This window comes from Syngnathus floridae, chromosome 2 (genome assembly GCF_059516105.1).
Source record: "Syngnathus floridae isolate MCC-2025c chromosome 2, RoL_Sflo_1.0, whole genome shotgun sequence".
Lineage (NCBI taxonomy): Eukaryota > Metazoa > Chordata > Actinopteri > Syngnathiformes > Syngnathidae > Syngnathus > Syngnathus floridae.
The window spans coordinates 15,103,388-15,130,086 of record NC_142414.1 but is presented as its reverse complement, the minus strand read 5'-3'; the positions used below and the strand labels follow the sequence as shown (position 1 = coordinate 15,130,086).

The 26,699-nt window shown below is 41.9% G+C and overlaps 1 protein-coding gene across 4 annotated transcripts in view; it reads left to right on the top strand.

The window, feature by feature from the left end:
• dmd (dystrophin) overlaps positions 1–26,699 on the top strand; it is a 95,893-nt gene that overhangs the window by 53,101 nt on the left and 16,093 nt on the right. For 2 of the 4 annotated variants that reach the window (XM_088361802.1, XM_088361791.1), the window contains 35 exons: positions 2,071–2,232; positions 2,547–2,657; positions 2,728–2,901; positions 2,979–3,134; positions 3,799–3,969; positions 4,136–4,315; positions 4,444–4,566; positions 4,626–4,796; positions 4,911–5,033; positions 5,123–5,257; positions 5,504–5,656; positions 6,122–6,292; positions 7,301–7,327; positions 7,936–8,058; positions 8,145–8,317; positions 8,407–8,542; positions 9,856–10,031; positions 10,386–10,533; positions 10,632–10,745; positions 10,951–11,100; positions 11,184–11,282; positions 11,357–11,453; positions 11,545–11,714; positions 12,034–12,151; positions 12,382–12,593; positions 12,718–12,872; positions 13,468–13,657; positions 16,021–16,193; positions 16,292–16,448; positions 17,386–17,497; positions 18,768–19,036; positions 19,121–19,267; positions 21,637–21,700; positions 22,287–22,347; positions 24,278–24,313. In XM_088361802.1, the coding sequence (XP_088217928.1) occupies positions 2,071–2,232; positions 2,547–2,657; positions 2,728–2,901; positions 2,979–3,134; positions 3,799–3,969; positions 4,136–4,315; positions 4,444–4,566; positions 4,626–4,796; positions 4,911–5,033; positions 5,123–5,257; positions 5,504–5,656; positions 6,122–6,292; positions 7,301–7,327; positions 7,936–8,058; positions 8,145–8,317; positions 8,407–8,542; positions 9,856–10,031; positions 10,386–10,533; positions 10,632–10,745; positions 10,951–11,100; positions 11,184–11,282; positions 11,357–11,453; positions 11,545–11,714; positions 12,034–12,151; positions 12,382–12,593; positions 12,718–12,872; positions 13,468–13,657; positions 16,021–16,193; positions 16,292–16,448; positions 17,386–17,497; positions 18,768–19,036; positions 19,121–19,267; positions 21,637–21,700; positions 22,287–22,347; positions 24,278–24,313 (4,937 nt within the window). The remainder of the gene's footprint in view (positions 1–2,070; positions 2,233–2,546; positions 2,658–2,727; positions 2,902–2,978; positions 3,135–3,798; positions 3,970–4,135; positions 4,316–4,443; positions 4,567–4,625; positions 4,797–4,910; positions 5,034–5,122; positions 5,258–5,503; positions 5,657–6,121; positions 6,293–7,300; positions 7,328–7,935; positions 8,059–8,144; positions 8,318–8,406; positions 8,543–9,855; positions 10,032–10,385; positions 10,534–10,631; positions 10,746–10,950; positions 11,101–11,183; positions 11,283–11,356; positions 11,454–11,544; positions 11,715–12,033; positions 12,152–12,381; positions 12,594–12,717; positions 12,873–13,467; positions 13,658–16,020; positions 16,194–16,291; positions 16,449–17,385; positions 17,498–18,767; positions 19,037–19,120; positions 19,268–21,636; positions 21,701–22,286; positions 22,348–24,277; positions 24,314–26,699) is intronic. The other 2 variants (XM_088361812.1, XM_088361822.1) reach the window with 2 other exon arrangements.

Here is a 26,699-nt window from a genome sequence, read left to right as displayed (position 1 = left end):
ATTTTATTCATCCTTAGGGGTGTGAAACTTTACAAGCCACATCATGGTCACGGTTGCAGTAACACCTAGTATTCTAAAACTTGCTGGGGAGAAACGTTGACTTTTGAATGAAGGATGTTGAAAAGTAGAACCATAACAGTTTGGCTATAAAAACACCAATTATTCATCTGTTATTGCGCCATCTGAAGGGCCTGGGAGTTTGTACTGCATTAGAAGTATACAAATGGCTACCCATGGCATCTGCTTCCCCTACCTTATGACTCACTCACTTTGTTAGCAACTCCTTACCTCCTCTTCTTGAGCCTTCCTTCTGGCCACTGCATTTGTCCCTCATAGCAGATTATGGTCACACGTTTAAATACACACAGAGTACTCAAACCCCGCCGGGTTGCTCCCCCTTCACAATAGCACCAGATTGATGTTCTCCTTGCAGCCTGATAAGCTTCCTTTTGTTTGTCAACCCATTTGAGACGTTTGTGTGTGCGCGTTTGTCACGTTCTGGTATTTCTGTGTGTATTTCCTGGGGTGTCCGTGTATCCAGACACTCATGAGATGAGAGCTGTCATCTCAGAGCCACTGTTGTCCCTCATCAGTGAAGGCATCTCTTTCATTTAATTTGAAGTGAAATTTATAAATGTTGATACGGAAGAATGGCAAAATGATTATATGTGAATACAATACATCATATTTTTCGCTCGGTACAGATTAGAAATCTTTTTGTTGGTATAGCCCTTTAAAACATAATAATTGTGTTTTTTGCTCTGTTCTGTGTAAAATTTAACATATAATTCTTAGTGGTTTTTTTTTTTCGTAGTTTGGCCATACCAACCTAACAGGAAATTGGCTATTTTGAATTTACTTTATAATACGCTGTAGCTTCTAGCTTCATCTACTGTGACATTACGATAGGTCTTATTTTTTTTAACGTTTCTGATCCAGAGAAAGATACAAGCGGTGCAAGTGCAAATAACATCTCTTGCCAAGGTCCAGAATAATGGCTGACGCGGTAGGATAAGTACGTATATAATCCCATTATACCGAGGTCCCAAATTTAAACCCCCTGCACAAATAAACCAGCCCTTACATACTCTGAAATATCCCGTGAGTTGTTCACAATACAACCATGTTTGTGAAATCAAAAAGTGCTTATTGGCAGTTGTGCCATCAACACATCAGCCGCTTAAGTGAGCGAGTGAAGCAGCGCACTGCCGCGGGGGATGTTTGTTATCTGTGTTTGTGTGAATATTTCATATCGCACAAGTTCTCATTTCATTTATTAGAAACTGAAAGCCCACCAGTCAAATAAATGTGTGCATGTGAGGAGGGGGGTGGAGTGCTATACTTGGTGATGATCCTTCTGTATGGGATTAGCATGCATACAGTTTGCCTGGCCGGGGCACACATGACTTTAAACGGGTTTATGATGTAAGTGATCAGACTCTGCTAATCGCCTAAGCAATCGCTCGGGAAGGGAAGGTGATTCTTGTCAATGGTAACGTTGACATGAGAGGAGATGCCTCGGAGTCCATGCGGCGGGAGGGCGCACACCGGGCGTGGGAGCCTGCAGGCGGTGGGTTGTGTTTAATTTGGTCGTGTGTGTCTGTTCCTTTGTAGCAAAAATGACTCAGAATGGCTTTTGTGCCTTTAGAAGTTGTGAATAATACCTTTTAAAGGCCGTGCTGGCTTGTAATAAAGGGGATAGCAGATTTGTTGTTGCCATGCATCACTTTTTGTTTTTTTTTAGTATTGTTGGAGCAGCCTTAACATCTTGTGTTGTGTTTAGCACTATCATCTGTGCTAGCACGTGCAGAGATTAATGTTTACAACTATGGGAGGTGACAAGTAACTGACCATGCAAATGTTGTTAGCTGCTGATATACAAAAAAAAAAATAGAGGTTACAGTATTTGGCTTTGGGTTGAAATGTCAGTATATTTGGACAAAACAGAATTTGCTAAAAAAGAAAAACAAGATTCACCATATATTTTAATGTGAGAGTAAGATAAAGTCACATGATAGCATTATATTTTACAATCTTTTCATGGGACAATTCAATTGCTATTTTATCCAGGCATCCCTCAGGCAGAAGGAGCTGGCCAAAAACCTCCAGTGGGCCCAAGAGAATGACAAGACGCTCAAGTCCATCCAGGAGTCGCTGGCCAACACTGACCGCCACTTGAGGGCATACTTGGCTGACAACATTGATGCTAACCAGATACCACAGGAGGCTCAGGTAGCCAGTTGCCATCAATTCAATGATCTGAATATTTATGAGCATTTACTGTGAATATATTCACCCAACATTGAAGAAGCCGGTGTGAAATGCAGCTTAACATTTACTGGTAATCGAAAACGGCAATTTTATACAATACAACGTTATTTATATCGCGCTTGTAAGTGCTGCTGTAAAATTTATGCTTGGTACAGTGGCTCCATTTCTTGCTAATCTGTACTGACCTCTCATGGTCCAAACAGGGAGAAACAACTCTAGTGAAGAATCTCATCTCAAATCTTAATTATAAAATCCTGTCACTTTGTACTCTGCAGAAGATCCAGTCAGATTTGAGTGGCCATGATGCATCCTTGGAGGAGATGAGGAGGAAGAATCAGGAAAAGGAACCGTCCCAGAGGATGACTGGACAGATAGACCTTACACAGGTGCCACTTTTAAACACACAAACACACACACACACACAAATGGTACTCATACACTGTATTTCCAAACTAGAAAATGCTGACAGACGTCTGGACGAGGTTCCGCCTCTTCCAGAAGCCAGCCAACTTTGAAGCTCGCTTGGCCGAGTGCGAACGAGTGCTAGCCGGTGTCAAAGGTCAGATGGGGATGCTGGATATTCGCAGCGTAGAGCAGGACGTGGTGCAGTCTCAACTGGAGCAGTGCATGGTGCGTGTTCAAGCTCACGGTTGGATCACCTGACGGACAAAAGGCGATAACGTCCCCCTCTGTTCTGCGGTTTGTAGAAGTTGTACAAGGTGCTGAGCGAGGTGAAAGGCGAGGTGGAGACGGTGATCAAAACAGGCAGGCAGATCGTGCAGAGGCAACAGACTGAGCATCCCAAAGAGCTGGACGAGCGTGTGACAGCACTCAAACTGCTCTACAACCAGCTTGGAGCACAGGTGTGAGCACACACACGCAGACACATCACACACACTTACTAGACTTTGTAATCGCCACACAATCTTTATGTAAATACTGAGATGTTGCAGTCCAACCAAAATTAGTCCCGGGTTTTTGCAAAAAAAAAAAATTAAAAACATTTAGAAGAAATATAGCACTCACCCATATACTAGTAATGACGAATGAAATCGCATCATTGCGACGCGCTCTGGTGTGCACGTCTTGGCCACAAGGGCGCAGTATAATACAGTCTTGCAGACACAAACTAAGATGATTTTCAAAAGAATCAATGTTTGTGAAAATTATCATTTGTCTGTGTTGATGCAGCATTTGTATTCAAAAGTCTGGTGTGTAAATTGTCCCAAAATTGTCCCCAAATGTCACAAAAAGCCAAAGAAAAATTAAAACACAAGAACAGAGTTAATCCTATGATGTTTAACTTTAATAGCACTTTAAATGGATACTTTTCTCAAGAATGTCTCACAAATATGGAAATTCTTGTGGCCGTTGAAGTTTGTTTTTTGGCTGAGATTTTTATTTATGGTTGCTAAAGTGCTAGACATTTAATGAATCTGAATCAGAGGAATTTATATCACTTTGATCCACAATTGTATTGGTAGAAATTGTTGTCATTTAGTATTCTGTCAATTTTGTTTTCCACAGATAACAGAGAGTAAACTGGAGCTCGAGAAGAGTCTGAAGCTGTCCAGGAAGCTTCGCAAGGAGCTCAATGGGCTGACAGAGTGGCTCGCCGCCACTGATGCCGAGCTGACCAGGCGCTCTGCTGTCGACGGTATGCCCAGTGACCTTGAGGCTGAAGTGGCGTGGGCACAGGTACACTTGTTACAGAAAGAATATTAGCACATTTTGACACTATGTCTGTCACATAAAGTATTTCCTTGACATGATTGACAAAATGTGTTTTTATTGTTTTCAATTGCAAACCGCATTGTAATATCAATTACTCATGCATGTACTTGACTCAATTTTTTCCATCCAGTCCATCCATGGTGAGACAGAAAAGCGTCAGCCGCAGCTGCAGGCCGTGGTGGAGCTGGCCGAAGCCCTAAAAGCCGTTCTTCGGGTCCACGGGAGCCTGGTAGACGACAAAGTCAGTTTGCTGCACTGCAACTGGATCGCTGTCACATCCCGAGCGGAGGAATGGCTAAACTTACTGCTGGTAAGGACTGCACGTCAAATATCCATTTTTCATTTCAGACCAGATTATTTTTCTCATCAGAGCAAAAATTACAGAAGTAATGCTGAAAATAGCATAGTTAGTACAAAAGTCTGTCTCCTTGTCCTCAGGCCTACCAGCAGCAGATGAGGAAGTTAGATGGACAGATTGAGGAAGTGAACGGATGGATAGACGGAGCGAATCAAAAGATGGATGAGATCGACAACCAGGGACCTAATGATGCTACGCTAAGGGTGGGTATATTTTTGCCCATTATATGTCAGCAATTTTGGATATAATATGTCCTGTACAGGTACTGCGTGCGGAGCTGGAGCTGACGAGGAAAAAGATGGAGGAAGTGAAAAGTTTGGCACAAGAGCTGATGACAACCAGAGGGGAGAATTGCCAGGCCCAAGTGGGGCCTAAAGTGGAGCTTTTGACCCAAAGGTTTGACACGGTTGCGCAACGCATCGCCTCCGGACAGGTGGGACGCAACAACAATCAGCGATAATTCCCTAAGAGCTTGTTTTGTTATATTTATGGCAGCTTCATTGTGTAGTGTGCTGACAAAATCTTTCACAACAAAAACACATTTCAGACGGCAGCATCAGCCAAAGAACTGGAGCAGTACCACCGTGAAGCTCAAATCTGGTTGGATCTCCTGGAGGAAGAAGCAAAGCAAGGGGAAAACCTCAAGGAAGAGGACTTCCAGGAAGGCAAGGTCAGTGAAATAGGGAGAACCACTGTATCATCTTTGCGACATTTCAACTTCTAAAGAGTTCATTACACGTGTGTGTCCGGGGGCTGCAGGACTGTGAGGAAGGTGCGGTGAAGGAGTTATTGTTGAGAGGAGAGAATCTGCAGAAGAGAGCCCCGGATCAGGACAAGAGAGAACAGATAAGACTGAAACAAAAGCAGCTCGGCAACAAGTACAACACTGTCAAGGTAAGAGGCACAGCAAATTAGAAAAATTGCTCTCATGTGCACAGTAAGATGAGATTGAAATCATATCGAAGAGTTTGGGGATCTAATTTTTAGGGTACATCCATGCTTCCCCAAAGGCTGTTTTTTTGCAGAACAACCCAAAGTTGGGTCACTGACCCAATTTACAGGGTCATCCAATTTTAACCCAGCAGTTTAAGGATGTAAATACAGTCTATGTGCGTCTTTGAACCATGTGTACATGTGCAGGACCTTCGCGTGCTCAGGAACAGGAAGGCGCTCGCCATCGCCCCCCAGTGGTACCAGTACCGAAGGAAGTCGCATGACCTGCTGGCCTGGCTCGACGACATCCAGCGAAGTGTCGACCAGCTGCCCGACCCTCCTGAGTGCGAGAGGGTCAAGGTGACAATACACGCGCACAGACAAACAGACACGCACACACACACACACACACACACACACACACACACGCAGTGCTCAATTCTCTTGCTTTATTTTGTTTCTTGGAAGCCCCCTCCTCTCCCCTCCACACTGTTCTTCACTCCCCCTCCTGACTCTACATGTTTGTCTTTCACTTTCAGATGATCACTATGACATTTCGCTAAGTGGACATCAGCCTTGCCTGTCATTGTCGTCACTGAAATTCCTCACTGCTCTCTTTTATTTTTGACCACATGCTTTTTCTTGTCCCATTCCCTACCCACACAACACATTCCAGTGATTGTACTCATCATCAATGCTAATAAAGTCTCAAGAACTGTCCCGGCCGTACTTGTCTTACTATGCTTCCCCGTACAAGTCGCTGACTGCTCCTCCCACAATAAATCAATAAATCAATGACGCCCTTGGTTGGTTTTCGCCCACTAGGAAATTGTCTCACAGATGTCCCAGAAGAAGGAGGCGCTTAAGGAGTTGCAGGGCTTAGCCAATCAGCTCTCAGAGGCTGGAGCCGCCAGTCTCGTGGAGCCTCGGCAGCTCCAGCTCAACACACGCTGGGCTGAGGTGGAGAGCAAGCTCAAACCCTTTCAAAGACAATGTGTGAGTTCCAGTAGGCACCGCCACTCCTACTGTGTGCTAACAGAAAAATTGAAACTCCATACTAATGCAAGTTTCCTACTGCACTGTGTGAGTAGCTAACTATTACTAACACTTGCCATCCATGCGCTCAAATTTCCTATTTTAAAGCCCTGGTGCCAAGATGTTTACATCCATGGGAATTGCAGATATATTTAAATGAGCCAAATAGAATGTAGTTGTATTTACACCTGTTTAAAAAAAAAAAAAAAAAAATACAGGACACACTCCTGTGATTGAATGAATCGGTCCATCAACAAGCTCCATGGCTGGGTCATGTTAATATATAAAAGTTAATATAGTATGATTTATAATATAGGCTGTTTATATCAAAAAAGTAAAATCAATTGTCAGATATCGCTGGTGTTAGATTCTTTGAATCTCCGCAATTATCACTTTTCAGGAGACCCTAAAAATCGCGTATTTGCGCAACCCTTAACATTGCATTGGGAAAGAGTGCAATAATAGTGAATCATAAACAATAACACAAACAGGTGTGGATTGATGACCAAGAGTAAAAGGAAAAAAATAAATAAATTACATATGATGAGATCTGAGGTTTTGGCCCAATGCATAAGCTCTGCTTAAAATTCAAAATGATGCTACACCGCCACCTACAGGGATCTATTAGTCATTACAGTAGTTTACAAATCCTAATTTTACAGACAAGCTGTATGAAACCCTTTTTCACACCTACCTGTTGAAAATTGGCTAATGGAAGTAAGTGGTTGGATTCCAGTTGATAGCAACGAACATCCATGGCAGTGAATGAGCGTTAATGCTTCCACGCAGTTGACCCTCGATTGCTATTTTCTCCCATTATTAATCTTTAGTTATTTTAGTCATAACTTTGGTCAAATTCTAATGGCAGTTCCTGTTTGAGTCTCTTCACCAAGTGTTAAATGTTACTTTGAATCTCATTGGTTTCTCTGTGTGGTTCTGTGTCACCGCATGCCAACCAACATTACGCAGTCTGCCGCTGTGCCAATCACTGACGACGTATGTACCCTTTCATCTAACCATGTGCATCCACCCACATACACTTACTGTGAAGAGCTTGGGCAAAATGTACATCTGATTTGTTTGATCTGAGAACATATTGCATCTTCTCAGATAAAATGTGTGTCACTAAAATGCAACTTGTCTTTGACTAACTCCTCACTGGTCAGTATACCTCGTGTTGTGTTAGTCTTAAGTGGCTCTTATGTTGGGGATGAACGTGGAGATGTGGATTTTGTCCAAGTATGAAGGGTCATCGTGAAAGCAAAGGAACTTGAGTATCTTTTTGTCAGTGTCATGTACTTGTGAGCCCAGACATTTCACACCTAAGAGGGATGCACTTGAGAGCAAAATTGCCAACATTATCTACACTCACACGCCCTTTGGCCTAAATGTGTTAATAGTAGTAGTCTGGGAATCTTTGTTGTAGTATATAGTTCAGAAAGGTCATTTAATTGCATGAATAATTGTGTGTAGAAATTTGTGTTGTAGAATAATAGATTTTTTTTTTTTTAATCAGCTCCATATATGTGGGACATGTGCTCAACTCTGGACTTGTTAATATGGTGCATGCTCATTTGTATATGTGTGTTTGCGTGCATTTGCAGGATTACCTGGCAGAGCTGCAGGCGCTGTTACGTTCCGTGGCCGAGGCGGACTTCAAACTGAACTCCCCAGAATACTGGCCTGCAGCTTATTACAATTTACCTCAGCAGGAGCACTGCCTAAAGGTAAGTGCCACTTTGCTGGTTCACCAACAAACCTGGGAAACATCATTTTAAAAAGTAGATTATAACCTCGAGCTTTGCTCATACAGGAAGTGAAGGCAATCATTGACAAACTACGTGGTCCAGTGGAGGTGGCGCTGTCTCGCAGACAGGAAGCGGCATCCAGTGCTCGACCTATGCAGGGCCAGCGGATCCACGAAAGTGCCACCCTTCTTGGAACCAACTGGGACAAGCTGAATAAGCTGCACAAAGACCGGCTCATGTAAGCAAGAAGAAACGCGAGGGAGATGATTCGCAGGGGTTGGAAGAAAACTGATTGGTGTGTGTGTGTGTGTGTTACTGCACTTGAAGGCGCTGGCAGGACTGCAACAGCAAGTGGCAGAAGTTTGTAGCAGACCAAAGGGAGCTTGAGGAATGGCTCCATGAGGCTGAGGGTGCACTCAAGATGGCTGAGAGTGAGCCAGCAGCACAAAGGCAGCACCTCAGGGTATTGCATACACAAACTCAGTAGAAATATAAATTCACTGTATATTTAGTACAGACATTTGATGTGGAATACATAATACTTAAAACGCTCATTCCGTATTGATACCTCGTGCAAAGATTTTGTGTGGTACGATTACCACTCATGCTACACTGGCTCTCTCTTGTGGCATGCAAAAGTATCACTGCCAATTCCCTTGCATTCTAATTAATTTTAATTTTAAATTCAACACATTTGCATTGCATCTTTATGGAATGCTTGTTTTTAAACATTTGTTTTGGTACACTTTCCATGTGACATATACGTTTTAATTAAAACATTATTTGGGCCCTGTTTTTATTTTCCTGATATTTAGGCGCAGTGATCATGTTTATTGGCTTACAATAATGTAAAATATACTTTTTAGGAATTCAGTCTGACTTGTTTCTACACTGTATTATGTTCTTCACAATGGTGGTCGTTGAAGAGCTGAGGTTTTTTTTTTTTTTTTTGGGAGGTTGAGGTTTGAGAACAGCATACAATAAAGCATGTGTTTCATTTACTCAAGACAAAAGTGAAAGGAGGGAGACGAGGGAAATGCTATAATTTAAAAAATGGAATATTTTTTAACTTTTAATTGGAATCACAACTGTTTATTTTAAATGATACCCAACATAAAAGAGCCAAGATAATGAAGTACGTCCACTACTAGGCATAATTTGCAGCCCAAACTGTCAAGGAAGGTTGTCCTCTAACAAAGTTAGAAACCATAAAGATTCTGAATGATAGCCAGCACAAGTTGGCCAAGGTAGGTGAAGTTGCTGATCAAAAGAAATGTGTCCAGTCCACTTTGTGGGTGTCTGTGATCAGCTCTCACGCACCTTATGCACAGACAGTGATGCATCGGAGACCATCTGCTAGTTGATGCCCAATCTGCCCCCAACCTCTTCGAATGCATTGACTGCATATTTATTTTTAAAGCTCTCCACAGATCTTTTGTCAACTTCTGGATTTAAAGCAACAGCAATGTTCGGTGTGAGACCAACTAGCTCTCTATTTAAGTCCTACTGTCCTATTTAGGGCCTGATTTACATGAGGTTTATGCACACTGCAAAATCTTGACCGCCCTCGCTAACAGATAATCTACTCACCGGGAGCAGTTTAATTGCATCTGGTACAAAATTTAAATGCCAGCAACACAAACTATCGCAAAAAACAATGCAATTTGGGTGCTTCTGTATGATTTAAGAAGGAATCGTGTCATAATGACAAAATCTCCAGCCATTTGAGAGCAATGAGTAAAAAATCTAAAATTGTGTGCGTGTGTGCTTTTACAGGACCTGACAGAAGCCATACCACTGCAGGAAGTGGTGTTGAACCAAGTGACCTCTGCGGGCGAGGACATCAGCCGGATGAGTACGCCAGATGATGTCTCCCGCCTCCGAGCACAACTCAAATTCCTAAATGCTCGTTGGGCACATGTCTGCGAGCAGCTCAACGAGCGCAAGAGAAGGTGCGTGCGTGCGTGTGTGTGTGAAGGCAACCATATTTGGAGAACCACAAAACTTCAATTTGTCGGGATTTGATTTCATTTTCTCTGTCAACATGCATTCTTCTACTGCACCGTGGCTCACGTTTATGTTTAAGCGCCGCCTTCCTTTCTGCACACGATTAGTCAGCCCTCATTATTTGGCATTTTAGTTCCTGTTCATGCAATCATTAGGTGATTTATAGTGCATGTCATTTCACCAGCACCACTGATTGAGAGGGTAGATGAATAGAAGTTGAGAGACCGGGGGGGAAGGAGAAAACAATGGGCACAACAACGCTACCAATGCCCTAATGACAGCGACGTCCTGTCCTGCAGATCAGCGGAAGCGCACACAACAGCGGCACATCTACAGGAGACCCTGGGCTCGATGCTGGGTTGGCTCGACAAGGCAGAGGGGGTTCTGGGCATTCCTCTGCGGCCTGCTGAGCCTCAACACATCAGAGACACGCTGGGCAAAGTGCAGGTACCCACACCTTATAATCATTCCAAAATACATGTTACAATTTCTTTTTTGACATCTACTGAATTGAGTGTGTGTATATTCCTTCATTTGTGTGTCAGATGTGTGTGGAGGAACTTCCCAGCAAGAAAGCAGCAGTGGTGGATCTGAACATGCGACAGATTCCTTCTGACAAGCAAAAAGACATCAGGATCATCAACACTCGCTGGGAACAGGTTACCATGCACAAATCAGAATTCTCTGTAGCTGTGTCATTTAAAAGGGTTGTTCAACTTTAAAGCGAGCTTGTGATCTCAACAGACAGAAACGCTGTCCTCCTTATGACAAGATAGGCTAGCACGCAAACAATTGTGATGCAATGAATGTTGTGGTCATGCAGTCTAGTGGTAACTTTTTATGCACCACTTTGTCCTCACTTAGGTGTCCAAGGCTCTGCCTGAACGACAAATGGAAATTGAGAGTCTGCTCAAGGAATTGGAAAGGCTTCATGTTCAGTTGGACTATCTGTCCGTCTGGGTGTCCAGAACCAGAACTCAGCTAGAACACAGTCCAGATGAGCCCCCACCCGGTGTAGGACACACACACACACACACACTTCAGTATGTGCGTCGTGACCTGTGTACATAATGCACATTGTTCGTATATTCTGGCAGCTCATCGAGGAAGTCCAAGTCAAGCAGCCCGAAGTTGAGTCCGTTCTTCAGCGAATAAATCAGTTGTACAAAGAAATTACTCCGCATCAGTCAGATAAGGTGTGACAATCAAATGCAAGATGCATGCAAAGCACACCTTGAACATGCTGAATTTTATGTGTTGGTTGCAACAGGCCAAGTTCATGAAGATGAGAGACGACTGGACTATCATCTTGGAGTTGTTGAGGCAGCATCAGGAAAGGAAAAACCTCCTTGTGGCCAAGAAATCCAGTAAGCCGACAAAAGACATATAAAAGGCAACATTGCGCTTTTTGGAACTCATTTCTATGTAATTTGATATGAAACTCTGTGTGTGCTCCAGGTGACATGCTCACAGGGAGTTCCCAGGCTGATTTTGCTGCCCTGGCGCAGTTTAATAAGTCTTGGGCGGAGCTCACCGACTGGCTGACCATGCTGGACAACATGGTGCAGAACAAGCGCGTAGTGGTGGCTGACCTGGATGACATCAATGAAAATATTGGCCAGCTCAAGGTCACCAACTCGCACTTCCTTTTATCTAAGCATCTGTACCCTCAGTTTGGTAAACCATCCCCTCAGTTTAGTCATCTGTACCCTACCGTTTAGTAGAACCTGAAAATACCCTTCACTATCACAATATTCATTGAGGGGTTCAGATTACTAAACTTGGCGGTACGGTGGTGCACTGGTTCGATATTATTTTTCTCAAGCCTGGCACCAGGGGTCTTCTGTATTCATCAAGCCATCAATTTTCCAAACCACTTATCCTCGGTCATGGACGGTAACCAATTGACATGCAGAAATACCTAAAAGGTTGTTACTTTGGGTCCAGGCCTCCCTGCAGGAGCTAGATCAGCGTCGCCCTCTGCTGGAGAGACAAGTCACTGCAGCCCAGAACCTAAAGAACAAAAGCAGCAACCAGGACACACGGAACGCTATCACTGAGCGCAGTAAGAAACATTCCAAATTCGTTAGAGGTGGCAAAAAAAAAAAAATCATTCTGTACTTAAGTAGAAGTGCAGTAAACAATCCAGCATGTCATGGACGTCTTACTAAAACAACACAAGTTGATGGGCAGAAACGTGTTGGATGAATTTTCTTATTCGATTTATTTAAAGATACCGTTCGTGACAAAAAAAGTATCCTGTGGAATTTGCTAACGTGACATTTTGTCTGGTAGTTGACCGGCTTCAGACACACTGGGAGGACTCTCTGGCCAAACTCTCAGCCAGGAACAAGCAGCTTCACAACATGCTGCAGGACTCCACTGAGTGGTTAAATTCCAAAGAGAGGGCGGAGGCTCTCATCAAGCGGGCCAGCGAGAGGCTGGAGTCCTGGCAGGAGGTTACCTACACAGTGGATGCTCTTGCAAGACAGAATGCTGAAATTAAGGTGTGCTCGATACAAAGCTTGGTCACTCCTGCTTGTGCCAGCTAATTGCTACTTGATTAGTAATTCATTATTGTTGTTATTTGTTTTATATTATTGTTGTTGGTTTCAACTTTCCTCCCCTCAGGGCTTCGCAAACGACCTGCGACAGTGGCAGGGTCAAGTGGATGAAACCAATGCGTTGGCCGACAAACTGTTGACACAATACTCCAACGACGACACGCACAAAGTGACCCAAATTAATGACAACATGATGGCCATCTGGACACACATCAACATGCGGTGCGTGCGTGCACGTTTTCCCAACACTGTCACCATGCGCAGTTGCGCCCATTAGGCAATATTGTCAAATGCCAAGGACACTGCTGCCTCTAAATGGGAAATAATTACTCTTAACTCTCAAAATGAAAGAGTCAATAAATTTGAATTTAAAGCAAATGAGACACTTTGACACTTTGTTTTTTGATTGATGTCATGGAGAAATTACAATTGAACAGCGTCCGAGCAGGAAATCTCGGAGACACACCACCCCAAGGAAAAAAAAAAATCAATTGTGCAAACGATACATTAGTAAATTGATAAAAATTAAAGTGGCAAATGCCGGAGATTAAACCAACTCAGTCTAGTGTCTACATTGTCCTAATCCATGGTTCAAGTTTTTGTGTGCTAATAATTTTCCTGCTTTTGATAGTCAATCCAATTCCTCAAATAACATGTTTGAAATTCGAGTTTTTGAAATTTGACCTTCATTTGGTTTCGGTGCAAAATGAAGTTAACCAGGTTAGAACTTTTGTAATATATATTTTTTTTACATCTGGATCCAAAAGACAAATCCAGCCTTGTTAAATCTTTGGTGTGTATGTTTGTACCTTTCCAGCGTTTCTGAGAGAGAGGCAGCTCTGGAAACAGCTCTGAAGCTTTTGCAACATTTCCACCTGGATCTAGATAAATTCCTAAACTGGCTGACAGAGGCTGAGACAACATGCAATGTTCTAATAGATGCCACCAATGAAGAGAAACTGGCAGAGCATCCTGAGGCAGCCCGTAATCTTCTGGCACAATGGAAGGTTGGTCACCATTCGCAAATTCACACACTGTTGTATTTTTTTTTTTTTTTTCGACTGTCTATGATCCTAACTTGCGTGTAGGAGAAAGCAGACTCACAGTGCAAGCCTTTTGAAACATGCCAACTTGTGAAGTGGTCATTTGGGCTTGCAAAAACATTTCATGATTTGATTCAGGCCCCAAGTCTCGACTTGCCGCCCTGGCTGGCACGACAGGAATTCTGAAATGGCAACATGTCGAAATCTGATTGGCCCCTGTCAGACAAATGGGGGGGTGGGGAGACCCCACAGCTTTGTGGGCGTTGAAAAGTGAAAGCTCTGTTCTATCAGAGGACAGATTTTGACCTTTGACCCTCCCACACGCACATTCCGGCGGAATATTACGCATAATTGATATGCGCACACATAAAAGTATTTTGGGAAATGATTTTCCAGTACATGCTGGTTCAAATTTCTGCCTTTTCACACATCCTTCACATCACACTGGCAGATCCTTGGGCACAACAGCAGCCCTGTATGCACTGCTGAGATAGCCTTCTGTGCCCAATTAGAATGGCGGATTGCACCACAGTCTCATTTCCAGGGGGATTCACACACACACACACACACACACACACACACACACACACACACACACACACACACACACATGCTTCAGTACTGCGGGCAGATAACGTTTAATTGGAAAATGAGTGTGCTCCTAGTTGGTTGCATCCTTTCAAGTTCTGTCTCTTTTTTATGTCTTCCTTCATTTCTTTGCTTCTTGTCCACGTCTCTCTCCATTCCTCTCTCTCTCTCACACTCTCGCTCTCACACACACATAGAGAAACACACACACATACGTACACGCCTAAACAGATGGCATTGTTTCACCCACTGGGAGCTAATCTTCCTGAACGACAAGACACTATAGATGGTGCAGCTCTTTCCTTGTTTACATGCGGGACTCCTGACGTTTTTTCAGCATGCTACGAAGAAAGGTCTACCAAGTTCAGGTCGGCAAAAAAATAAAACTCTCTTCTCTGTTTCTCCGAGCTCATCGACTAGTCTTCATACTTTGTCAGCTTTCCATCAACTGCTGTTTTTCTTTAGTCTAGAAATATATATATATTTTTCTATTTTAACGACAATCAAAATGGATGTCGTCAAGCTTTATGCAAGTTTACCATTTCTTTGCTAATAAAGCTAATAAATAATAACTGCTGAATATTTTAATGGTCACGTGGGAGTATGCTGGCCTTTCCCTTTTATCATCAAGCCTTTTATTGAATAATCAATGCTTTTATTGAAGAACAAAAACATTAATGATGAGATTAGGGTTGCAACTAAAGATTATTTTATTAATCGATTGTCTTATAACGAAATTGACGAGTTGATTGAAAAACATGTTTTTGCATGACTTGTTTTTCAATTGACAATGCAGAAGTGCACAGATGTAAATTAATTAAATATTCTAAAGTTAAAGTAAATGTTTGCAAATGTCTTATTTTAAAGGAACAAATAAGGTCATCAGACTGCTTTTGATGAGAACTACACAAATCTGAGGGTTTTTTTATACTGACGAGATGCTGAAATTCTGAGGATTTAATTTTTTTTTAATCAAATAGGGCACATAAGAGATTAATCAGTTTCTGAAAATAATAGTTGAATAATTTGCTAAACAATTAGTTTGAGTCAATTAATTGAGTAATCATTGCACCTCTAGTTAAACAACCCTGATTCTACCCATTGGAAAAAATAACATGAATGCACCCGTGCATCCAATCATACGTACCAACAAAGTCACATTCAAAATGTTAAATGAAATGAGGACCTCTTCCCCCAAAAACAAACATGCTGTTCACCATGCAAATAAAAAAAAAACCATCTTCCTTCACACTTGTCAAGCCTATCCCTCAGCATTCTTGCGTAACCCTTTCAGGCAATGAGCTTGTCATGTCTGATAGCATTTGCATGAAATTTGGTTGTTTTAGTTGCGAGTCCGAAAATATGCCTCAATATATTTCTCCCATCTAGATGAAAATTTCTTATGTTTTGCTTCTTCCTATAGATTACCATAGGAAGATTCCAACTTTGAAAATTCATACAACCCGGTGACAGGAATGTCTAAGCATTGCATGATCCCTTTGGATTGTTTTGATGTCGTTGGCTCACTGTCTCTAGGGAGCACGCTCGCTAATGTACTGAAGCCCTAATTACGTAATTTCTTTCTCTGGGATTTCAACATGCACTTGAAACTTGAGACTCAAGTGCATGACATCATATTAGATTTCAAATGTGCCACAATCCCTCTGCATATTTGATGGGTCAAATGCACGAGAAAGCCTCTTGCTATGTTTCCATGATGACTATCTCTGTGTTGCCAGGACCTAGAGGCTGAGATTGATGGCCACACGGAGCTATACCATTCCCTTGACGAGAAGGGCCAGAGGGTTCTGAGCTCACTGGAGGACTCCGAGGATGCCGTACTCCTCCACAGACGTTTGAACAACATGAACCAACGCTGGACTGATCTGCGCAGCAAGACTCTCAGCATGAGGTGAAGGAAAGGCAAACTTAAAAAGATGCTTTGAATATGTTCACTTGGTTAATGAATGCATGTGTAGGGATGACTGAGTATCCGTTTGGGTTCTAAAGGGCTCACCTGGACTCAGAAATGGCACCTTGGAAGAGGCTGCATATGTCGCTGCAGGAGCTGCTGAACTGGTTGAGGCTGAAAGCTCAGCAGCTGGAGCGGGAGATGCCTGTAGGTGGGGACGTCCCTGCTGTCCAGAACCAGTTGGACACTCACCGGGTAGGTTGACCCGCACCTGTCATACAGTACACATGTGCTTGGCAAAATTTGACTTGGTTAGTGGTGGGGGTAGTTTTGAGGGTGTCTATAGAAGAACATTTGAACCGACAATGGATTTAATGCAGTGTTTGCTTGGCAGTGGTCTTAAACCTGTGGCCTGGGGGCCATTTGCACCCCACATGATGATATTTTGTGGCCGTCGACTTGACGTCAAAGTTTAATGTTAGTCGGGCGCCCACCTTTTTTTGCCGTGTTGTTGCTGTTTTGTTTAATCACTCATGGGCTACTGTAGCATAGACTCATTAAAGCTTTTTGTGAATCATAATTCTAACATCAAGTGGAAGGAAAAGCTATCCTGTCTTCCATTCATGTCTTTTTCAAAGCATGCCATGAAGAGGTTGGCAACAAGAATGTCGATTTTAAAGAAAAACAGACAGAATGTTTTCTTTGTTTGTTTGTTTGTTTGGTTGTTTGGTTGGTTGGTTAAAAGGGAGGTAGATAAGATCTTAGAGGACAAGCAGTTGTTTCTGCAACCCTGTATGCTGTGATGAAGGAACAACATTGCTGTCTTTTGTGAACCTCTTCAAAAATGTACCCATTTTCACCCATAGCTTAAACATGAAAGGTCACATGACCAAAAAACAAGCAGCAGACCTTTTTTGTAAAAGAGAAAAAATTCCGTATGGTCCCTAAATAATAAATTGTAAGTTTACTTTTCAAATAATTGTCCAACCCCCCAAACCATCTCGTTGTATTTTTATCAACAGAATCAGACCTCAAGTTGCTGTGACATTATGCAAATCAAAGGCATGAGCAAATGGAAAATGAAGCACTGCAGGTTCAATTAAAATCCCATTTTCTGTTTTGCCCCCAAAACGCATCGCAATGTAGATTTGCATTGCATGTCCAAATGAAGCGTGCGGATGTCTTGTTGCAGGGCTTCAGGCGGGATGTACGAGCCAAAGAGCCTGTTGTGACCAAGGCGCTTGATGATGTTGGAGTCTTCCTTTCCCAATTGCCCCAAGAGCAGCCGTCACCCGAGCAGCGAGGTAACATACCCAAAAATTAATTTCAACACACAGGCACCTTTCAGGCTACGTGACTTACTTTGATGTTTAGAAAAAACAAGAATGATGTTTAGAAAAAAAAAGTGTTAATCATTGAGGGCATGATTGTGCAAGTCATGCTGTTGAAAAGGAATGTGTTGTGAGGTGACTTTAAAAGAGGAACTTCAAAAACATTTCTCTGTCCCTTTTTTTTTTTTATATATACAACTGCTTGTCCTCACTTTTGTAGACTCACAAGCAAACTGGAGCCTATTTTAACCGACCCATGGCACATACTATATTGGCCTTCTATCAATCATCAGTTTTGTTGCATCCATGCATCAGTACTCCATAACGGTGTTTCCCAACCTACATTGAGCCAAGGCACGTATTTCAGATTGGGAAGAATTTCACGGCACACAACTCCAAAAAGTGGATATACAGGTTAATTATTGACCTTCAGTCATCCAGTGGAAGAACATTTAATTGTTTTGCCTGTTACTACTACATGGTTGGCATAGATGAATAAAAAAAAATATTATACAATCATTTCAAAATGGGTCCATCACTCACACACAACAATGGAGGAGCTAGCTGTACACCATGTACGGAATACTATGTTCATAAATAATGTTCTGCGGTTTGTGACACAGCCCTGTCATCAGTTCTCCGAAGCTGCAATGTGCAGTTCTTCATACTATTAGTATATACGTATCATATTTACATGCAATAACAGTGTTTTAGTCCTCAATTTATTTGTATGTTGTGGTAGGTCAGCACCTCTCTGTTTTTGAAAGAATTTTCCATTATAGTTATTCCTTGTTGGTTCTTTTGAAGAGTTGTGTAAAAGCGGCCTCCTCATCGCTAAAGAGTTGGACCTTGGCATTCACATAGCAATGGTCACATGTGGAGGTTAACAAACAAACTTCGTGGCACCATGGCAACAACCCAGTTACTGCTGAAGTTTTATGAGCCACTGAGCAGAATGGAACGAGGGAGGTCGGAATCCAGCTGTTTATAACTGAAGGCACAAAGCACCCTCCAATTGCACCGCGAAAGTTCACACAGTATCTTTTGAGTGTGTGACATTTTATTGTGTGTACATGTAGGTACTGAACTTGCGTCTTTTTTATTTGACCTGCTCAAAGTCAGCAGTTGTCATTGATTTTTGATGAAATCAAGTCTCCGCTTTTTTACGACAGAAAATATCAATGTCACAAATGACATTTGTAACAGGACTTAAATATGATTTGACTCCCCGTTTGTATCTCAGAATTTGGTTCCCTGGAGCGTGCCCAAAACGTCGGGCGAATCCTGCGCAAGGAAGCAAATGACGTAATGACCAAATGGGAGCAGCTTAATAGCAACTCTGCTGATTGGCAGAGGAGGCTTGAGCTTGCTCTGCAGCGGTTGATGGAGCTCCTGGAGGTGGAGGACCTCGTGGATGGGCAGCTGAGGCAGGCAGAGATGGTGAAGGACGCCTGGGAGCCTGTTGGTGACATTCTCATCGACTCGCTGCCCAAGCACATCCAAAGAGTCAAGGTGTGGTTTGTCTTTTGTCCACACAGACAGTCGTAACCATGAAACTGCGTCTAACTTTCTTGTGTTGGCATGTGTGTGACAAAGGAATTTCAGGAAGAGATTGCACCCATTCAGGAAGACGTAACGCACATGAACCAGTTGGCCTCCACTTTCACTTTGCCTGAAATCCAGCTGTCTGCCAGCAACTTGAAACGCATTGAAGAACTCAACACACGCTGGAAATTGTTGCAGGTACAGAGAAAGGACTCTCAAACTGATAAGTAACTAGTTTTGAAATCGGAGACTAGTAAGAACTGTTCAAATTTGTTAAAAAAATGAATGGTAATAAAAAATGCTAGCAATGCCTCTATGTTGTGAAGACAATTGGCAATTTTAGTATCACACAATTTGTCTTCACGGCCCAAATATAATTACACTGTGGGCCAAATTTGGCCCGCTGGCCAGAGTTTGACACCCCTGGTGTAGGAGGACGCTGCATTTCATTTTTGGTTCTAGAAAAAAATAAAGAGCAGAACTTGCGTTTCTATTGTAGTGTTAGTTTTGTAATGCTTGCAGATACTAAGTGGCAGACAGTAAATAAAATGCGTGTGAGTGATGTAAGAGGTTGAGATCTGCACGCTTGTATTTAGGAGAATGCAGAAATTATGTTTCTAACAAATTTTAGTTTTATAGTAAAGTGGGAGTTGAGTGTTGACAGTCGTCGAGATACAGCATCGTGTTTGCAGCCAGAAAAGATTCATTGTAGGTGACTGTAGCGAATTGAAATCAAACCACATTCGTCATGTGTCATAGGCGCTCGACCTCGCCATGTTACCGACACAAGTACACATATTTTTATCTTTATATACCTTAAATCAGATTGGACAGATTATCAACAATTGGAGAGTGCCCTTTGACTGGCATCAGGAGAAACTAATAATTGCAATTTTTTCCTAGCTGTGTATTACTAATGTATCAACCAACAGTTGAGGAATGCAGTCACTATTTTTGGCGGCATTTGGAGTGAAAAGGGTTTGATGCGACTTTACAACAACCGCCGTCAACATAATGGGTTTCCATCCAAATAAGCTGAGCTGATGATTGGCAAAAAAAAGTCTCCGTTTGCAGAACAGAGAAAAATTGTAGGTCAAAATTGTCATATGCCGTTACCCGTTAAACCAGATGTTTTATTGATTTCATCGTAAAATGCAATAGTGTGCTACAATGCACCGTCATCGTGACCTTCATGCAGTCCACATTAATGAATGCTACAAGCTGATAGTGACGTGTGCTTCATTGATGCAAATATATAAAACAGCACCTATCACAGTTTCCAAAATTAGAATGACGATGTTTCCTCGCCAGGGCCTTGAGCAAGCATGAATCAAAAAGAAGCTTGTAGCTAAGGAATGCGATTCCCTCTTGTTGATCAATAAAATAACTTACAATATTATACGGTGCGATAAAAAATGGAGTCGCAATCCCTTTGGAGAAACCAAATTCACATTCGTCAGTCAAATCAATTCTTCCTGCTTCTCATAGGCGCCTTTCACCTGCCTCCCATATGCATAGTAGATTGATTGATCATTGTACAAGTTCCTGAAATGCTCATATTGGTACAGAATATGTCTACATGAAATAAAATATACTAAATATAAAAATATATAAAATATTTCTATTTTTTCCAACTCTTACTACCATGATCCCATGGTTCCTGGACTCTTCGAACAAAACCTCATGGTCTTTGCTCAGAACACTGTGAAGCTGGCTGGTCGACACAAGCATTCACTTATTGAGTAATTGCAGCAAATTCCTCGCGCTCCTATTCATTTGTACAATTCTATTCGGTTGCTATAGATACAAGGGGGAAAAAACAACTGGAGCACAAATGGCTTGAGTAGGGTGAGCATGAAGACACAAAATAAAAATCTACATCTGAGCCTCATGTCCTCATCCTCGCTCCCGAGTACGGCCTGCAGACTGCTCGAGAACAAAAGATGGTTAATTAGTTGAACGCTTCATTCCGGCTGGATTACATACTTGTTCTATTAAGGAAACGCTGAGACACTTCTGATGATTCACTTTTTTTTTTTTTTTTTTTTTTTTTTTAAAATGCTTCCAAAATCTTCTTCTACATCCCTGTGGGGGCCCCATGTAAGGGAACATTATTGGGATTAATACGGCTTGTGCAGACATCTTGCAGGTGCTTCCTGCAGAGAACCACGCCCTCACGCATCAGCTGGCTCTGCGTCATCTCGCTTCCTATTTGAAAGGTTTAATTTCATGAGGAACGTGAAAGCATTTGGGTGCCACAGTCACTGAGTGGCTGAATAATTATGATTTTAATGAATGCCAGCTCACCGTAGGAGATATGTCACACATCCTACAGGAAGCTGAAAACAAACCGAGACACCGCCATCAATTTTCTCTATCTGTTATTCTCGTAAAATAATGACTTCTTTTAGAACTGTTGTCAAATGTGTGTTCAGGCTCAACTGTTCAATTGTCAAAAAAAAAACTAAACCCGAGCAATTTCATTCTAATAGTTTTGTGACTTTATTTAATGTGATGGGCGAATTTTAACACATCATTATTGTTATTATTATCTTTTTCTCCCCGAGGTCTCAGCCAGTGACTATCTAAAGCAGCTGATGGATGCACAGCAAGACTTTGGCCTCCTTCATGGTGAGTGAAACAATCTTTCTCATGGTGGTCTATTAATGTACTTTTCAGTCAGGTCAGTAAATTTCAATCTGACCCTGCCCTCTTGAATCCCTTCTTCTGTCAGGTATGATTTGAGTTTTATATTGACCCTTGGTAATGTGAATGTGCTCTGAGCCATCTGTCAAATGATACTCTTCAACTGGTACTGTTGATCGATCGTGCGCCAATTGTAACTGTCCACTCCTCTTGTGCTGAAGTTAGAAGTCCACGGTAGCTGCTGGCTACTCCTGTTATTGATTATTATTGAACTTCTGTCGCACTCTTTGCATGAACTGCAAAAGTGTCGCGCACCGAAGCAGGGTAGTAAATTCACAACGTTTAACAAGATGTTTGTATGTGCTTGTGCACGCGTGATGAGTTTTGACTCCAAGAATGTTACCTGCGAGGCACAGTCCCGCTGACATCAGGTCGTTTTAACATAGCTGACACAGTTTACGCTTGTTTTGCTTTTTATGAGTCTGCCTCTCTTGCTTATGATGAAATACTTTATAGATTACACACAAGTGGTTTCTTTGAAACAGTTGAAAATCCAGTCCTGTCTCCGCAGGATCTGTTGACAGCCCCTTCGAGCAGAGTGTCTCTCCGAACAACGTGCCCTACTATATCAAGTAAGTACATCTGTTCCAACAGCAAAAATATACCTCAAGTCAAGAAATATGATAACATTGAATGCAAATTTACTCTTGGATGACCCCTATTCACTTTTCTAGCTACTTTGTATTATCTAGAAAAAACACTGTGTGGGTTGTGATGGTTGATATTTCTGCCCAAACAAAAATCATCATGACATACATATCTTCTCTTCAGCAACTTCATTTTGAAGCTTTTGAATAAGTGCTGACTAAGAGTCGGTCACAAGAAGGAGTCATGGTGGATGTTTAATGATTAGCGCAATCTGTAACTCAGTAATCGGCTTGTTTGCCTTTTCCGCTAGCTTTTAAATTTCACTATGCACGTGAGGTGCTCTCCCCAAATTTTCCATAGTGATGATTTTGGGAGCTCCTGCACCTCAAGTGAAGAACCTTCTTTTACGTATAGCAGCTACCGCCATTCTTCCGCTTGCAGCGAGTGCAATTTGTTAGTGAGTTAACCAGCAAGTTGCCACCCACTATTAGGATGTGCGTAAATCAAGCCCTAAGTGTGAGTGAAATGATGTTGCATTGTCTCAGCTCGAGGGGGGTACATATCTCGTCTTGCATGGCTGCATGTGTGTGCTCTGCATCTGTGTGTGGTGTACGGTGAAAATCTATAGCCATGTGTAAATTGAATTTCCCTTTGGGGATTATAATAACGCTGTTATTTGAGACCGTGTAAAATACCAATATGTTCTGGTCCATTCAGTACATTTGTTAAATGGCCTTGGAAACATTCATTTTATAGAGGCGGTCCTTCAAGACTGTTATAGGGCAAGGAATCATATTCAGTAAATCAAAATGTATACCACAAAAGGCGGTAGAATCAATTTGATTTCACCCAGTTGATGAAAATGAAATACATTGTGTCTCTAGCTTAACTTTTATTTTAGTAAGTATGATCTATAAAGACCGTATTTGAAAGGTGGGTTTTTATTTTTTTGCAGTCTTAGAGGCACATTGCTCAATGTAAAACGATTTCATCATTCCTCAGCTAATGGTTGACGCCGTGAGATGAAAATTTTGAATTCTTTTTAAGCTCTAAACGTTTGTGCGTGCTACATCAAGGTATAAAAAAAAATGAAATATCCACATCCACACACTGTGAGGATTTCGGGAAAAAGTAGGTAATTGCACATTTCAAAAGACAAGTTAAAAAGCCCACCTGTCTCCAGCAAACAGACATTTATCTGATAGAGACTGAGTTTTCCTGGCAGGAAATTCCAAAAGCCATATCACTTTAAAAAGTTTGCTTTCTGAACATATCTACTTTGTTGTCTCAAGAGAATAAAAAAATACGTATAGTGTGTTTCGATTTCACCGTGATGTAAACGTGTAAACGTATTAATTACAGTTTTCGTTGTTTAAATTGCTGCTGTTGTGAAATTTGGATCAGGTACATGAACTTAGTTTGACTTAACATCTTTGCAACTTCTGTACATATTATTTTTTTACAGATTATATTCTACAGTGATCTGAATGTTTAAAGTTGTAAAACATTTTTTGTGACACCTCGGGAAATTCTTCCTTGAAATCAGCACTGATAAAAAAACAAAAAAAAACAGAACATGTGTTGTGTTCATGCATGTTTCTTTGTGTACCAAAGAAGCATGGCATCCATGTCATTGCATCGTTAACATTTTTCTTTCAAGACGTGATCTTGGGATACTCATCGACTAAACACCCACCCCACCTTTTATTCTAAGCTTCTTTCTTGCTTCTTCCGCAACCTAACTTGCTAAGCGCTATGCTTCATGTAATCAGCTACTGGCATCTTTCCATGTCTGTAGTAACTGAATGATGGCAGTGATCAATTCACTGGAAACAGGAGAAAATCAAGGTTAAGGCAAAAAGTTGTATGGAGGAGGGAAAGTCAAGTGACAGGGTTTTTTATCTCCAAATACAGAGAAAAGGCTGGACCTGACCTGATGACCACGACGCTGTGAGTCTGCAATTCAAACGCACGCACGCACACACACACACACACCAGTACCTCCTGTGGCCATTTTACGAACTAGATATTAGAAATGAGAAAAATTGAAAATTCCATGTAATTTAAGGAAAATTGCTTAACTGTGATTTAGAGGTTTATCTTTCAAATTAATTGATATCAGTATCTGTGACTACTAAGATTTGAGTACTTACTGTATTGGTCTGAAAAAAAGTTATATCAAACATCCCTAAAAAAAAAAAATCATGATGTGTATCTTTAAAGGTTTGGGGCCACTACTGCAATGTATTACTGTTTAAATGAGGACTTTACTGAAGCGTGTACGTCACACATGCACACAGGTAGAAACAGGCCACCGTTGTGGGGAGATCAAAGTTGATGCTTGGCAAATAACAGGATGAGTTCCTTTGCTGTTTTTTTTTCTTTTTCAAGACACTGCAACATTAAAATAGGGCAGTACACTTAAAGTTCTCTCTATTTGACCCGTCGACTGTGCTTCCACATAAGTCTTTCTCTCGCTTTCTCTCTTTCTCTCGCTCTCTCTGCCTCTATGTTGATGTTGAAAAGCAGAGAACTTCTTGGGAGCACCTCAGCCCCTTTCTTTCCACTAACACCATGGGGGAAGGGGGGAGCTCCACCACAGCTGAGTTAAGCACAGAAGTAAAACCTGCTTGACCAGAAGTGGGACTTTTTCTTTTTTCCAAAATAAATGCTTCAGCTTGATTGCATTGGGTCTTGCTGCTAGTAACACGATTCGCCAGTTCTAGAATGGACATTCCAATTCACATACATTTAACTAAAATAATTACTCTTGCTCAATTAAATTTAGTTACATTTTATTTGAGTACTAATTTCTGTTAGTCCTATGATAACTACATAACATTTTGGGTTGCCTAAGTGTTCGAGCTTTGTCGATTGCAATGCTAAGCTGTTAACTAGTCAAGAACAAACATTGCTATATTCTCAAAAAAAAAAAAAAAAAGCTGGTATGGCTGTATTTTTTCTTTTCTAACTGGGTAAGCAGGTTGAATTCATTTGAATATATTTTTAAGATAGTCATTTATGATTATGATGTAGTGATACATTTGCCCGACTTTCGTGCAGATGTAAAAAAAGATGACTTAAAGTTTAATTCATGCTGTTTTCATTAGTAACTCATAAGTGATATTGAGTGCATGTTGTGTCTGCAGTTTCCGTATGGAATAGTTTAACAGGAGGGAGACAAAGATGTCCTCCAAAGCACAATAATTTAGTTGCCCTGAAATGAAATGTTTCTAAGTGTGCATTGCTGAAGATACGTGGAGATTTATTGCGACCTCATCAAATAACAAGGACATTTATTTTGGAAAGAGTTTAGCGGAAGTGAGGTTTTTGTTTTGTCGCACCTTGGCGGGCTTCACTCGGGACATCCATTCAGCCAGCCAGCCAGCCTCTCCTCTGCACAGCCACCAGTGTTAACACGCGAATAATCACAAGCACGGGCAAGCTCCGGCAAGGTTGTCCTGGTGCTGCTAAGACGCTGGGTCGAACCGTGGAAAGGGGTTTTTCCGATATTAGGAGCGAGATTGGCGGCAACATTGGGTGCTCTGTTCTGCTCGAATCGTTGGCGACAATGCGGGAGCAGCTTCGGAAGTGAGTACCGGTGACTGCTTTTATTAATTGTGGTTCAATAATTGTGTGCGTGTACGCGTGTGTCTTTTCCTTCTTTCCCTTTGGGGGTCTTTTTACGCCGCTGACGTTGGCTGCGAGTTTTCACGGCGAGCACATTGGCGTTGATTTGTCTTGTTATTTGAAAATATCCGATATTTGGCGTGTGGTTCATTTGAGAATGTGGGAAAAGATGTATTGACTTAACATTTGGAACGTGGCATGAAATCGATGGGTACCCCTTTTTTTAATTATTAATTATATAATTGCATAATGCTGAAGGGATCGAGCGTCATTGGATGTAATACAATGCTTTTAACTTGTACAGTAATAGGCTTATAACTTCCGTAGCGGTGGTCTTGCGAGTGTGGATACCTGGCTCGGGCATTTCCTCATTCGGCGTCTTCTGAAGCACGTTTGTGGCCCATTTTCAAAAATCTAAAGGCTCCATTGTGCTTAAAAGCAAACACACTGCAACCGGATCTTTAGGTGTGGGTGTGCGTTTATTTGCGCGCGCGTGTGTTTGGTGGGGGATTTGTGTTGATTTGTCCTGATTTGTGCACGCGCGCCGCATCGCCCTATTCTGCAGGCTGATGCATCAGTGCGTTGCATTCTTTCACATGCACGCAATCGCCTTAACTCCACCCCCGTTGTGTCAGTCAGCGTTTAGAAATGTTCATGCATCGGATCCAATGTAAAGGTGGGATGAAACGTGCTGCGGCCGAAGACA